The sequence below is a fragment of the Alnus glutinosa genome, chromosome 5 (assembly GCF_958979055.1).
Source record: "Alnus glutinosa chromosome 5, dhAlnGlut1.1, whole genome shotgun sequence".
NCBI lineage: Eukaryota > Viridiplantae > Streptophyta > Magnoliopsida > Fagales > Betulaceae > Alnus > Alnus glutinosa.
The window spans coordinates 863501-877439 of record NC_084890.1 but is presented as its reverse complement, the minus strand read 5'-3'; the positions used below and the strand labels follow the sequence as shown (position 1 = coordinate 877439).

Here is a 13939-nt window from a genome sequence, read left to right as displayed (position 1 = left end):
AGTGAATGACACAAATTTTGGATAAAACTCACTCTTGGAAATCAACATACAAGCTTAGATGCCCAATAGTTTATATACACACGATTAATATTAAACTTAACAAATGTCGGATATAACAATTGTAACATACTACCACGCTTCCACAGTTGACGTTCACGGTGGCTCACTCTATTGACGCTGACCACATGGTAGTCATTTCTCTTTTAGCGACTTTACTCATATATCAGTACTTTAATCCAGCCCATAAGTCGTCCCCTTCACTTGATGCGAACTCACTAATAACAAAACACATGAAAGGATAAATCAACTACTTTGAGAGAGCCGTGACCTTCAATGACTACTTCGAAGGAGCCTAGACTTTCAAAACACAGTAAACTATATTCTAAAATAATAAACTCATACTTTTCTTATTGATAGCTCACATTTAAGTAGAGAAACAATATATTATGGTTTAACATAATAGATTAATTAGGCCTTGACTTCTAGGATTAGGACAAATCTAATAAGAAAGGAATCTAACTCTTTATTGAACTATAACATCTAAGGATATATACTCTTTCTTGGACTCTAGCATGAAAAATACCAAACAATTATAATCATATCATTATGGAATAACCAACAGTTAGTTCATGGCTTCTATGTCCCATTGACCAGTCGATCGGTTTTCTCCAAATGGTTCTTGAATAATTTTTTTTCCTACTAAAAATTAATTATGAAATTATATATGCCTTTTCATTATCACGAATGAGACACGCCCTTAAATTAATTATGAAATTATGCCCCTTCAAAAAAAATTATGAAATTATGCCTTTTCATTACCACGAATGAGACACGCCCTTAAATTAATTAGCATCATATTAGTCGATGGCGCTCGGGTCTGCTGGGTTCGAGAGAGCTAGGCAAGGGTCAGTCGGTCGTTAAGCCGACGGTCGATCGGTGGGTGCTGGCTTGTTGGGTGAGAGAGAGAGAGAGAGAGAGAGAGAGAGAGAGAGAGAGAGAGAGAGAGAGAGAGAGAGAGAGAGAGAGAGAGAGAGAGAGAGAGAGATGGAGAGACAGCGAGCTGGCTGAAGGACGGTGTGTGTCAGAGGGCGTCGGTCGTTGGGCGGTCGGTGGGTGCCGGTCATTGAGTGGTCGGTGAGTGCCGGTCCGTCGTTTGGAGAGAGAGAGAGAGAGAGAGAGAGAGAGAGAGAGAGAGAGAGAGAGAACGAGCTGGGAGCCGGCCGAGGGACGATGCAGGTCAGAGGGCGCCGGCCGGTCGTTGGGGGAGGGGACGATGGCCAGAGAGGGTGAGATTTGGGAAAATGGGGGGAAAAATTGGACAGTGAGACTGAAATGTCGACCCACCCGCGTTTTCAACGTTTATTTTTGAATTTTTTTTTTTAATTCAAGACAGAAGAGACCACTAAGTAGATCTATGACTTAGTAAATAAATCATTACAAGAATGGTTATGAAATAAGCCTTGAGTATCAACTTTTATTTGCGGAATCATAGACATAAGTATATATTTTGCAAAAAATAGCAAGTATCGGCCCCGTTACTATACTCTCATTAAAAGGTTATGATTTGTTTTGAAAATATTTACGGAGGCATAATTCCGATGACAATACTTATAGTTTAATGCATGGAAAATCATGCTAAAAGAACATTTGTATACGTATATGTTATAGTTTATCTCATATGGTCTATCTAAAATATTAATCCCTTCCCGACAAAGTTCGCACGGTACCGAGGATTAAAAACATAACAAATTAGTCCACACCTAGCTATCATCTGATGATGATTTATTACGATTGAGATAAGCATCAAGTAGTCTTTTTAACAAATTAATGTTCAGCTCCAAGTTATTTAGATGTCTGGTATTAGCAAAACTGTTTAACAAGTTAAACAATAGTTATGGGCTTCTTTTTTGCCTCACATTTCCACATAGTAGACGGTTGAATAAATCGATACAAAGATATATTTTGAACGGCTAGTGTAGACTTATTGTTAAGTACATAGAATCAAAGAGTGAAGGGAGAATCTATACTTAATTCTCCTGAACGTCCAACCAACCATCCCACAAATTATCATTCTTAATTACTACTAATTAACTTATTATAAAGAAGACAATACTAATTTCTTAGAGCATCGGTTTTAGGTTCAAAGCTACCGCAATGATAATGACTCAAAGGGAAAGTGAAGGACTAAAAGAAGTAGGAATCAAATGCAAGTTGTTTTTCCTTTTGACAACTGCACCAAAGGCTTCAATCATGTCCAGATCATTTGGTTTCATCTTGCCCGGGAGTTCCCAATCAAATTGATATAATAGTTGAGCAAGAGCAAGTTCAATATTGGCTAAACCAAATGATACTCCTGGGCACATCCTCCTTCCTGCCCCAAAAGGAATATATTCAAAGTAAGTCCATTTAAAATCAATTGAATTACTAGCAAAGCTCTCTGGTATAAAACTTTCTGCATCGTGCCAATATGCAGGATCTCTTCCAATGGCCCATGCATTTATGACGACTTTGGTTTTGACGGGTATCTCATATCCATTAATTTCGCATGGCTCTCTACATTCTCTTGGGAGTAACAAAGGAGCAGGAGGGTGAAACCTTAGAGTTTCGTTGATAACTGACTTTATGTAACTTAGATTCCGAAGGTCTTTCTCATGGATTTTTTTTCTTCCCTTTTAAGGCTTCTCTTACCTCTGCTTGTCCCTTCTCCAGCACTCTAGGGTTTTTCATCATTTCTGACATAGCCCACTCTGTTGTGACAGATGAAGTATCACTTCCAGCAGAAAATATATCCTAGAAAAAGTTGAAAATTTTAGAATAATGGTTAAATAATTATATTCATAAATTTTATATATAAGCTTAATGTTTTGAAACAACTGAAAACTTAACATGATATCAAAGGTGATTTTGGGTTCAGACTTTAACTCATACTAGTTAAATCTGCCATTTAAAGTACATATTTCACAGTGTTAACACTCCTCTCTCTCAAATATTCTTGACAACAAAAGAAAGAAAGAATAAAAGAAACTTTTATTTTAGGGAAAACTTCACTTATAATTATTGATCGATCTTTCATCACTTTTGAAATTAAGTATTCAAACTTTAAAAAGAGTCAATTTAAGGAATCCTTTTTTATTTTTTTATTTTTTATTTTAATTTTAACCCTCTGTTCGAATTTTCCTTTAAATCCGGTCAAATTTCTCAAAATGTCCCTCATTTTTTTTAAGGAAAAAAAATGTTTTTTTGCAAGGATTTAGATGTTGGTCAGAATTTAACAGAATTTGCAAAAATATCCATGCCTAACTCTTTGAAAATTTTATAATTTTTTTTTTTTAAAAAAAAAAAAACAAGGGTATTTTGAGAATTTTAGCAGGATTTTTAAACGGAAAATTCTAATGGAATATTGAAATTTTTTTAAAAAAAAATGAAAGATGAATACTCTAAATTTACACTTTTTAAAGTTAGAATATTTAATTGTAAAAGTGATTAAAGATTAGGAATTATAAGTGAAGTTCTCCCTTTATTTTATAAAACAAATCAATAATAAACTCAATGATCTCAATGATAAAATAAGATTCAATACAAACCTCTTTATAGGTTATGCATCTTAACCCTAAGGTTATTTGAAAATACTTAAAAGCACATAAAATAAACTTTCCAGGAAAATCTAAGAATATAAGTACTAATTAAAGTTAATATTTGAGAAAACCCAAAAAATAAAAGTCCTATAGCTAATTAATATTATTAGAAAAACCTGAAAAAGAAAACAGGAAAAGAAAAAAAAAATCATAGACATCGTAAACTTTTCCTACTTCAGTTAATGCATGGAGCTGGACTCCACTTTTGGGACAACAGTGATTTATTTATACTAAGAAACATTTATTGATTCTTTTGAATTGAAAATAAAATAAAATATTATAGCTCTTTTTAGTGTTTTTATAATGTTTATTTGGAAGGACATTAATGTAATAAAAAAATTATATCTATGTCTTTATTTTTTTTATTATATTTATGTCATTTCATATGAACATCAGAAGAACAATAGAAAGAGTTCTAACGTTTTAAAATAAAAATAAAAAATAAAAAAATGATAAGGACAACAGAAGAGATTGTTCCCATAAGACCCCAAGTCAATCATTAGGATTATAGCATAAATACTAACCAGAATGATGGCCTTGATGTTGTTGGTTGTGATTGGGAACTCAAGTTTACCACTTTGCTGAAGGCCTAAAAGGACGTCAACAAAATCTTCCTGCTCTGCTGATGCACTCATCTTGTTCTCCCTGTGCTCATGGATGATGTTCTCCAGGATCTTGTCAATCTTCCTATGAATCTTCTCTAGCTTAGCTTTCATCCCACTAATCACATGAACAATTTTTTGTGAAGGGAACAAATCCGGCAACTCAAAGCCTCCTGACAAAGATATTATTTCATTGACTAACGATCGAAATTCATTTTGGTCTTTGCATTTGCTGCCGAATGCTGCTCTAGATACAATGGTACTGGTCAAATTGAAAATAAGTTCACTAAAATTGATTGGTGATCCTGAAGATGAGTGGATGGACTCAATGAGATTATCAACCTCTTCTTCTCGAAGAGAAGAGAAAGACTGGACCCTCTTGGCACTTAGGAGTTCTAACACGCAGACTTTTCTCATTTGTCTCCAGTAATCACAATATGGAGAAAAGGCAATATCGGAGCCATCGTAGAACATAATTCTAGTGGCAAGAAGTAGTGGCCTCTGCGCAAAGGCAAGACCATGTGTCTTCATGAACTCTTCGGCCATCTTACGGGATGATACCACAACTGCAGAAACTTCACCCAGTGTAGGTGCATGAGGGGTCCATACTTCCTGGCTAGTTCTCTGAGAGCATGGTGTGGTAGTGATGAACCTACCAAGTTGTGCAAGTTTCCTATAAGAGGAAACTTCCATGGCCCCGGGGGCAATTTTTGAACTTTGAATCTTTTACATACCTTCAACAGCTAGACCAAAGAGAGGAAAAGAAGAAAAATGGTAAGAGCCCAGGAATACTGGAGCACCATCACAGAAAGGAGAGAGACAAGTGATTGTTACACAAATTTCTTTCGCTAAAGTTGCAAAATTATAGTGCTATATATCAGCTTGCAGTTGGACCCGTCAGCCAGTTGGAAAACATTGATTTTTCGTCCAAAGATGTTTAGTACATATATTGGACTAACACAATTATTGCCCGCTTAATATTGTGCAATCCACATCAGCCCATTCGCCTAACTGATAAGATCAAGATATAAGCCAAGATGACGATGTGATTCTTTGACCATGGTGTGTATGGTTTGAATAAAATGTAGAATAATATTTTATTTTATTTTAAATAAATTATATTTTTTTAAATTTTATCTTATAAAGTTAAATCTTGTAATTTGCATAATAAATTAAAATAATATTTTGATTCAAAAAAATTTATCACTCAAATGGACCATCAAGCTCTAATGTTTGTTTAGAAATCGTGCACGGCTTCTACTTATTCAGAGTTTTGTCTCAAATACATACAACTTGTACCTTTGTTAATTTCTTCTAACTATTTACTTTATAAATAGAAATGCCTATATAAACCACTGATTTTGTAAGGCAGCAACATTTTAGCACGATTAAACTTTTTACTTTAGGCTTGACTAGTTTCACGCGGTGTGGAGATGAACTGCCAAACAGGAGATTGGAGTGATTTTGCGGTTGTAGCTAGCGTGTAAAATAAATGAATAGGTAACTTCACAAATGAATATTAATTGGATTATACGCCGTTTTAAGGTAGAGGTATTGAACTAACAAACGTCTTAAATTGAGATATCTACGTTTTCAAATCTCTCACTTAAGGATACTCTGTTAGGATTTAAATATTGTCCAAATTTTTAAAATACTCCTGTATTTTTTTTTGTAAAAAAAGAAATTTATAGAATTCTTCTAAATGAGAAATATGACATGACCTTAATATGATTATTCATAATTTATTCCATGATATTGGGGAACTTTAATATGTAATTCTCAAGTTGTGCAAGTTTCCTATGATAGGCCAAGTTCCAGTCTTCCATGCATGCCCTTATTTTGTGCAAGTTTCTTATAAGACTTCCATGCCCCTTATTTTGTGCAAGTTTCCTATAATAGGCCATGTTCCAGTCTTCCATGCCCCTTATTTTGTGCAAGTTTCCTATAAGAGGCCAACTTCCAGTCTTCCATGCCCCTTAATTATTTTGTTTTAATTTCTTGGTATATATATATGGGCAGTTTTTCATGCCCTTTCTCTTAATTTGCATATATAATATCATATATATGGACTACGTACGCTAGTGTGATGCATCCCTATTTTGTTCAAATTGTTCTTCATCGTGGCTCTCAATTAACACTACTTCATTTTAATTTATGTTGATGACATCTTGGTTACGGGAACACATTTTTATCTCATTCGGTCTTCACAAGCACTTTTAGTAATCACACAAGGTTACATCCTCCACCAATCCAAATATATTTTGGATCTTGGAGCTACTACTAATTTATCATTCTTAATAACTACCAGTTTATAATTAATTATCCAGACAATACTAATTTCCTGGACCATATTTCCAAGTTTTTAGGTTCAAACCTACCGTACATAATTAATGATAATCCCTCAAAGGGCATGTGAAGGACTAAAAGAAGTAGGAATCAAATGCAAGTTGTTTTTCCTTCTAACACCACCACCAATATTCGCTTCAATCAAGTCTAGATCCTCTGATTTCATCTTGCCCCGGAGTTGCCAATCAAATTAATTAGTATAGTAATTGTGAACAAGAGGAAGTTCAATATTGGCTACCCCAAATAATACTCCTGGCATATCCTTCTTCCTACCCCCAAAAGGAATGTATTCAAAGCAAGTCTTGTTGATGCAGTTTTCCGGTGGGTGACGTGTTACTCCGTGATTCGTCTGGTTACTCGCCTTCTCTTTGTGATCTGTGAAGTAATAAATAACTGCGTTGGGGAATGCCGACAATCCCACTCCGATGTTTAAGTCAGTAGGCAATTCCAATGAATATTTAGTATAATTTCAGATAGACAGGAATGTATGTCCATTCTTTGATACCTGGTGTTATCTTGTATTTATAGATGTTCTGATGCGGTTAGAATGCTCCGGGGATTCCGGTTTCTTCGAGCTTTGCAGTTGAGGATGAGGCGATCTCGGGTGTACGGATCTTCTAAGATTCGTAACCCATTAATGCGATCTCGGTTGCACTAGGTAGTGTGAAGAATCTAGGATTCATATCCTAAGTAATTCGGCTGGTTCCGTGATATCCGCGACTCTCGGATATGACGATGTGATCGAGCGATCTTCCCGGTTGATTGGGCTCGCTGGGCCCAAAATTCAAAGATGGGCCTATTTAAACGAGATGAATGATAATTTTCCCAACAAGCCTCATAAAAATCAATTGAACTAGAATCAAACCTGTCTGATATAAAACTCTCGACATCATGCTAATACGAAGGATCTCTTCCAATGGCCCATGCATTTATGATAACATTGGTTTTGATAGGTATCTCATATCCATCAATTTCGCATGACTCTCTACATTCTCTTAAAAGTATCAAAGGAGCATGAGGGTATAACCTTAGAGTTTCTTTGATCACTTACTTCAAGTAACTTAGATTATGAAGGTTTAACTCATTAATTGTTTTTTTTTTCTTTTTTTCTTTTGAAGGCTTATCTAATCTCAGCTTTTACCTTCTAGAGCACTCTAGGGATTCTCATCATTTATGACATAGCTCACCTCTAATATGGTTGATGAAGTATCACTTCCAGCAACAAATATGTTCTGAAAAAAATTGAAAATTTTAGAATAATGTTAATATATATATATAAGGTTAATTCTTGTTGAGACAGTTTCCAGCATGGTGACGTGTCGGATGATGATTCGCCTGAAAATTCGCCTTGTTCTTTATAATCTGCAAAATAATATAAATAAACACTGCGTCAGGGGGGTGCCGACGATCCCCCTCCGATGCCTAAGTCAGATGATAGTTTGAATGAGTAGAGTAATTTTTAGAAGCATAAAATGTCTCTTAATATCATAAGAGACTTTGGTATTTATAGAGATTGAGTAGCAGTTAGGATTGTTCCCGATTTGTGCGGGAATCGGTAGTTGAGGAAGACATGGCCTCGGGCGCACGGACATTTTCGGGTTCCATGACCGCCTATCTCGGGCGCACGATCCTTTATGGGTGACTTCTTGTTGGAGAAACTTCGGGCGCATGATCTAGTTATGTATCGTGCGTGGTGTCCCTTAAATCTCGGGTAATCCCGAGATGTTCGCGGACTCAGGTGTTACAAGGTATCCGGGTCGACTACCCGAGTCGGGTGGTCGGGTCGGTTGAACCGGTTGGGCCCAAATGATTTTGATGGGCTTTGATAAACTAATATTTTTCCTAACAATAAAGAACAAGGCGAATCTTCAGGCAAATCATCATCTGACACGTCACCATGCTATAAACTATCTCAACAATTCTTTTCCGCAATAATTATGGGTTTGGACTTCGATGAACTCATGTTATACGGTGAGTGTCAAACTCTTTTTCTCAAATCCTTGACAATAAAAGAAACTCTTGTTTTTATCTCATTTATAAAATAAAGATTCAATAAATTAAATTTATACATGCCTCTTTATAGGTTATGGATTCTAATCCTAAGGATACTAGAAAATCGTAAAGAGCATATAAAACAAATTCTAATATTTTTAGGAAAATCCAAGAATATAGAAGTGCAAAAGTTAATAGGAAAACCCAAAAAAGTAAAAGGTCCTAATATAAGTAGAAAAACCTGAAAAAGAAAAATCCTAGCCATCATAGAATTAGTCTTTAATAATTAGGGCTAATAGCTAGTTTAGGGTGGCGCTACGTTGTCCTAATTGCGAGTTTGGAGAGAGGGGACCGAACCACCCCTATAGTCAAGAGAGTAGTAATTCCGTCATCCTAACATCTATATATCCTAGGGGTGTATAATAAGAGTTAGAGTTCAATGCATCACTGGATCTCAATCCCTTTGCATATTGTGTCGAAGTATGATTAGTGTTAGTCGTTTTAAATTAATAATGTAAATTAATTTCTTTTTATCATTCTTTCCAGTTTCGGAAGATCGAACTTGCCAAAAATTTCAAACTTTTATTTCCTTCTCTTGAATGTCGACGTCCAACCAACCATCCCACAAATTAATGAATTATCATTCTTAATTAATAACTACTAACTTATTATCAAGGCATGCAATATGCTTTATTTTGATAACACTCTTTCTTTTTCTTTCATTATTTCAAAACAAAAACGTTAACAAACAACCAAAAATAAAGAACACTCGAAACTAACTTTATTTTTACGTCACATTTTTTCAAACAGAAAACAAAAAAGTACATTCTAAAAAGCATTAACAAATAGAACTAATTCTGAATTCAAAGTTTCCGTATATAATGATAATGGAATGGCCAGTGGTGTTAGAAGATTTAAGACCTTTGATGACAAGAAATATGCAAAAGAAATTGTACGATGCTCTTATTCAATAAATATTACATTACTTGGAGATCGAAAAACCAAATTAGAGATTACATGCTTTAAAAGGAAAAATACATAATTCTTGCCAAATAAGCATATATACTTTATTCTCGCCAAAATAAACTATCTATTCTTCTTGCCAAATGATCGAGCTCGTTGACAACAGATAATGCCTCAAAGGGCAAGTGAAGGACTAAAAGAAGTAGGAATCAAATGCAATTTGTTTTTCCTTGCGACAACACCACCAAAGTTTTCAATCATGTCTAGATCCTCTGGTTTCATATTGCCGGGGAGTTTCCAATCAAATTGGTATAGTAGTTGAGCAAGAGGAAGTTCCACATTGGCTACACCAAATAAAATTCCCGGGCACATCCTCCTTCCTGCCCCAAAAGGGATATATTCAAAGTTAGCCCCTTTATAATCAATTGAACTACTATCAAACCTCTCTGGTATAAAACTCTCTCCATCATGCCAAAATGCTGGATCTCTTCCAATGGCCCATGCATTTATGATGAGTTGGGTTTTGATGGGAATCTCATATCCATCAATTTCGCATGCTTCTCTACATTCTCTTGGCATTAACAAAGTAGCAGGAGGGTGTAACCTTAGAGTTTCTTTGATTACTGACTTCAAGTAACTTAGATTCTGAATGTCTTTTTCATCAATTTTTTTCTTTCCTTTGCAGGCTTGTCTTATCTCAGCTTGTGCCTTCTCGAGCACTCTAGGGTTTCTCATCATTTCTGACATAGCCCATGCTATTGTGGTTGACGAAGTGTCTGCTCCTCCAGTAAATATGTCCTAGAAAAAATTGAAAATTTTAGAACAATGGTTAATTAATTATTTTGGTAAATTTTTATAAGCTTAATCTTTTTAAACAACTAAAATTTAACGTACATATTATAAAAAGCAATAATTTTGGATTCGGACTTTAACTCATATTATATATACATTCCATTTAAGTTACATATATAATTAACGGTGTGAAACTTTTTTTTCTCAAATTCTGGACACCAAAAGAAAGAAAGAACAAAAGAAACTATAAAATAAAGATTCCATTCAAACCTCTCTTTAGGTTAATTATATGAATTCTAATCCTAAGGCTAGAGAAAATCCTAACAAGTATATAAAATAAATCCTAAACTTTCCAGGAAAATCCAAGAATATAGAAGTACAAAAGTTAATAGGGCGGAAAACCCAAAAAGTAAAAAAGGTCCTAATTAATTAGAAAACATGAAATAATAATAAAATCCCTAGCCATCATATAAACCTTTCCTGCATCAGTTAATTAATGGAACGGGCCGGGAAACCACTTTTGGGACAGCGGTGATTTATCAAGCAACAGTTACAGATTCTTTTTAATTGAAAAAAGATATGATGATGACAACAGAAATGACTTAACCCAAGGATTATAGCATAAATACTAACCAAAATGACGCCCTTGATGTTGTTGGTTGTGATTGGGTACTCAAGTGTACCACTTTTCTGAAGGCCTAAAAGGACGTCAACAAGATCTTCCTGCTCTGCTGATGCACTCTTCTTGTTCTCCTTGTGCTCATGAATGATGTCCTCCAGGATCTTGTCCATCTTCATATGAATCTTCTCTAGCTTAGCTTTCGTCCCGCTAAACATATGAACAACTTTCTGTGAAGGGAACAAATCAGCCAACTCAAACCCACTTGCCAAGAAGACTGTTTCCTTGGTCAATGATAGAAATGCATCTTGGTGTTTGTATTTGCTACCAAATGCCGCTCTACAAAAAATAGTAGTGGTTAAAGCGGAAATGTGTTCACTAAAATTGATTGGAGATCCTGAAGATGAGTGGATGGACTCAATGAGATTATCAACTTCTTCTACTCGAAGAGAAGAGAATGATTGGACTCTCTTGGCACTTAGGAGTTCCAACACACAGACTTTTCTCATTTGCCTCCAGTAATCACAATATGGAGAAAAGCCAATGTCTGAGCCACCGTAGGTCATAATTTTAGGGGCTAGAAATAGTGGCCTCGACGCAAATGCAAGGTCATGCGTCTTCATGAACTTGCTGGCCATCTTGGGGGATGATACCACAAGTGTGGAAACTTGACCCATTTGAAGGTGCATGAGGGGTCCATGTTTGCTGGCTAGTTCTCTGAGAGCACGGTGTACTAGTGATGATCCTACAAAGTTGTGCAAGTTTCCTATAAGAGGTAACTTCCATGGCCCCGGAGGTAATTTCTGACCTTTGGATCTTTTAGATAGCTTTAACAGCCAAACCAAAGAGAGGAAAACAAGGAAAGTGGTGAGAGCCCAGGAATATTGGAGCACCATGATCATCATAGAAAGGGGAGAAACAAGTGATTGTTGTACAAATTTCTTTCACTAACGTTGCAAATTTATAGTGGTAAAACATTGACTTTTGGTGCAAAACGGCAGGTGAAGGAGTACGTAGGATGTTTGGCTTTTTTTTTTTTAAATAAAAAGCCAAACATCCTACGTTCTCCACCTGCCGTTGAAATGAGTTTTTGGTGACTGGTCAAATTAATTAAGCTACATAAATTAATTTTGTTTTTCTTGGTATGGGCAGTTTTTCATGCCTTTTGAACCTTTTGATCTCTCCCGATCTGTATAATATCGTGTTGTCCACGCTGGTGATATAGTTGGGTTTTAGAAATTGAGAAATGTTTGCCGCATAATATTTGTACATATTTTATTTTGTACAACAAAACTAAGGTGTAAATTATTTTCAAGTTTTTAACAAAGTGTGTAATGTTGTGCAACAATTTTCATGTCAACTTTGTTGTACAAATAGTGTACAAATGTTGTGCAATAAACATTACTCTTAAAAATTATTCTTTTTTTTTCGTTGTTCTTATCCTATATTTTTGTTTTTTAAAATTATTAGTAAATGAGAGCCTCTATTATCCGAATGGAGATATATTACCTTCACAACTTTCGTACAACTCTAAAAACTTTTTTTTAAGATCAACCATTGGATATTTATGACCGACATGTAAGAAAACAGATCCAATAATTAGTTTGAAACAAAGTTGTTAGAGTTGTACAAAAATTGTACAACAATCATTTCTCATCTGGATATAGTGTAAACCCACTTATTTACGGCATCCAATAAGAATTAGACACATAAGCTTAAAACACAAAGTAAAATAATCACAAAAACACTAGATTAGCCAACCCAACGTTTGTCGATGCATCGTTGCCCATAGGGATGGAGGGAGGGGGGGCTGGCAGGGGCCATGGCCCCGCCCAAATTTCCTAAAAAAATATATATATAATTATAAGGTAGGAAAAAAAAACTCTAAAAAGAATTTAAAAATATAAGGTAAAAAATAAAAATATAGCCTATTGGCCTCTACCAAAAAAAAAAATTAAAACATTAAAACTTCTGGCTTCGTTCCTGGTTGCCCAATATTCCAAAAACTACAAGATCCACCTACACCCGCATCAATTTAGCTGAGAAGGCACTCTAGTAAGGATTTTCTCAGAAACCAAACAGATCGTTGAGAAAGTAGTGAAAATGGGATTTTGTAGGAAGAATAAATCATGAGTAAAAATTTGGATTTCGGCGCTTCTAAAAGGAATTGACGGAATTCTGCCAATTTTAACCTTGTTGCTCATATCTCCGGCCAAATGAATTTCCGGCTTGATATATATGCTTTCATCATATTAAACTTGATATATAGTTGAAAGGAAAATCACGATGCATGCATGTGAGAAATCCTTGGTGGGTAAACTAATAAAAGTAAATTCATCCCCAAAAGTTAATGCCAACAGGATGTGAGAAATCACAAGTAAATTAAAGAAGAAATCCAATTCATAAAATCCCCTTATCTTGATTTCTCTAAGAAGCCATGAAACCCATTTTTACTCTATCTCTACATTAATCCGATCCGTTTGGTGGCCCAGAAAATCCTTGGGAGTATGGCTTCTCAAAGAAATCTTGACCAGGGACTTTGGCGATGTTTGGCAAAGGCCAGTACATGCCCGATAGTGCTTGCCACTAATCACATTACTTTTTCTCACTTTCTCACATTAATAATTTTTTATTATTATTCAAATAAAAAAATCTACTACAATATAAAACTTTTTCACTTTTCTATACAAATACTTTTTACTTTATATCACTATTTACTAATTTAACATTAACAACCCATTACTATGTTCTGTTCCCTCACTTGCCAAACAAGGCCTTTATACATAGGAGAAGGCAGGGCGGTGGCCTTTGGCTAATTTCGGCAGTAGTGTTTGGCGGACAAAGTGGGTCTTAGTAGATTCGGTGGTTATCATCTTTCGTGTTTCAAGTTGATGTGTCCAACTCTTTTTGGATGGATGCCGCATGTAAATTTAGACCACATCCGGATTCAAAGTTAATTTTCTCTGTTCTTCTCTCACCTTCCCAATTTG

At 35.2% G+C, this 13939-nt stretch overlaps 1 protein-coding gene and 1 pseudogene across 1 annotated transcript; both read right to left on the bottom strand.

Annotated features, from left to right (window-relative positions):
• Window positions 1–1960: 1960 nt before the first annotated feature.
• Window positions 1961–5096, bottom strand: LOC133869881 (cytochrome P450 71D8-like; annotated as a pseudogene).
• Window positions 5097–9539: 4443 nt separating this feature from the next.
• LOC133869341 (cytochrome P450 71D8-like) lies at window positions 9540–11866 on the bottom strand. The gene is made up of 2 exons (XM_062306314.1): window positions 10964–11866; window positions 9540–10336 (listed from the first exon to the last, which is right to left on the bottom strand). The coding sequence occupies exons 1-2, from the start codon at window positions 11852–11854 to the stop codon at window positions 9713–9715; spliced, it is 1515 nt and encodes a 504-aa protein (XP_062162298.1). The 5' UTR covers window positions 11855–11866; the 3' UTR covers window positions 9540–9712.
• Between the last annotated feature and the right edge of the window lie 2073 nt (window positions 11867–13939).

What these genes read in the sequence shown, in the direction of transcription:
- LOC133869341 (XM_062306314.1), bottom strand. Translation starts at nt 11,854, where the DNA reads ATGATGATCATGGTGCTCCAATATTCCTGGGCTCTCACCACTTTCCTT. An exon ending in ACATCAAGGGCGTCATTTTG is followed by an intron (nt 10,337 to 10,963) that starts GTTAGTATTTAT and finishes AATTTTTTCTAG; the next exon opens with GACATATTTACTGGAGGAGC.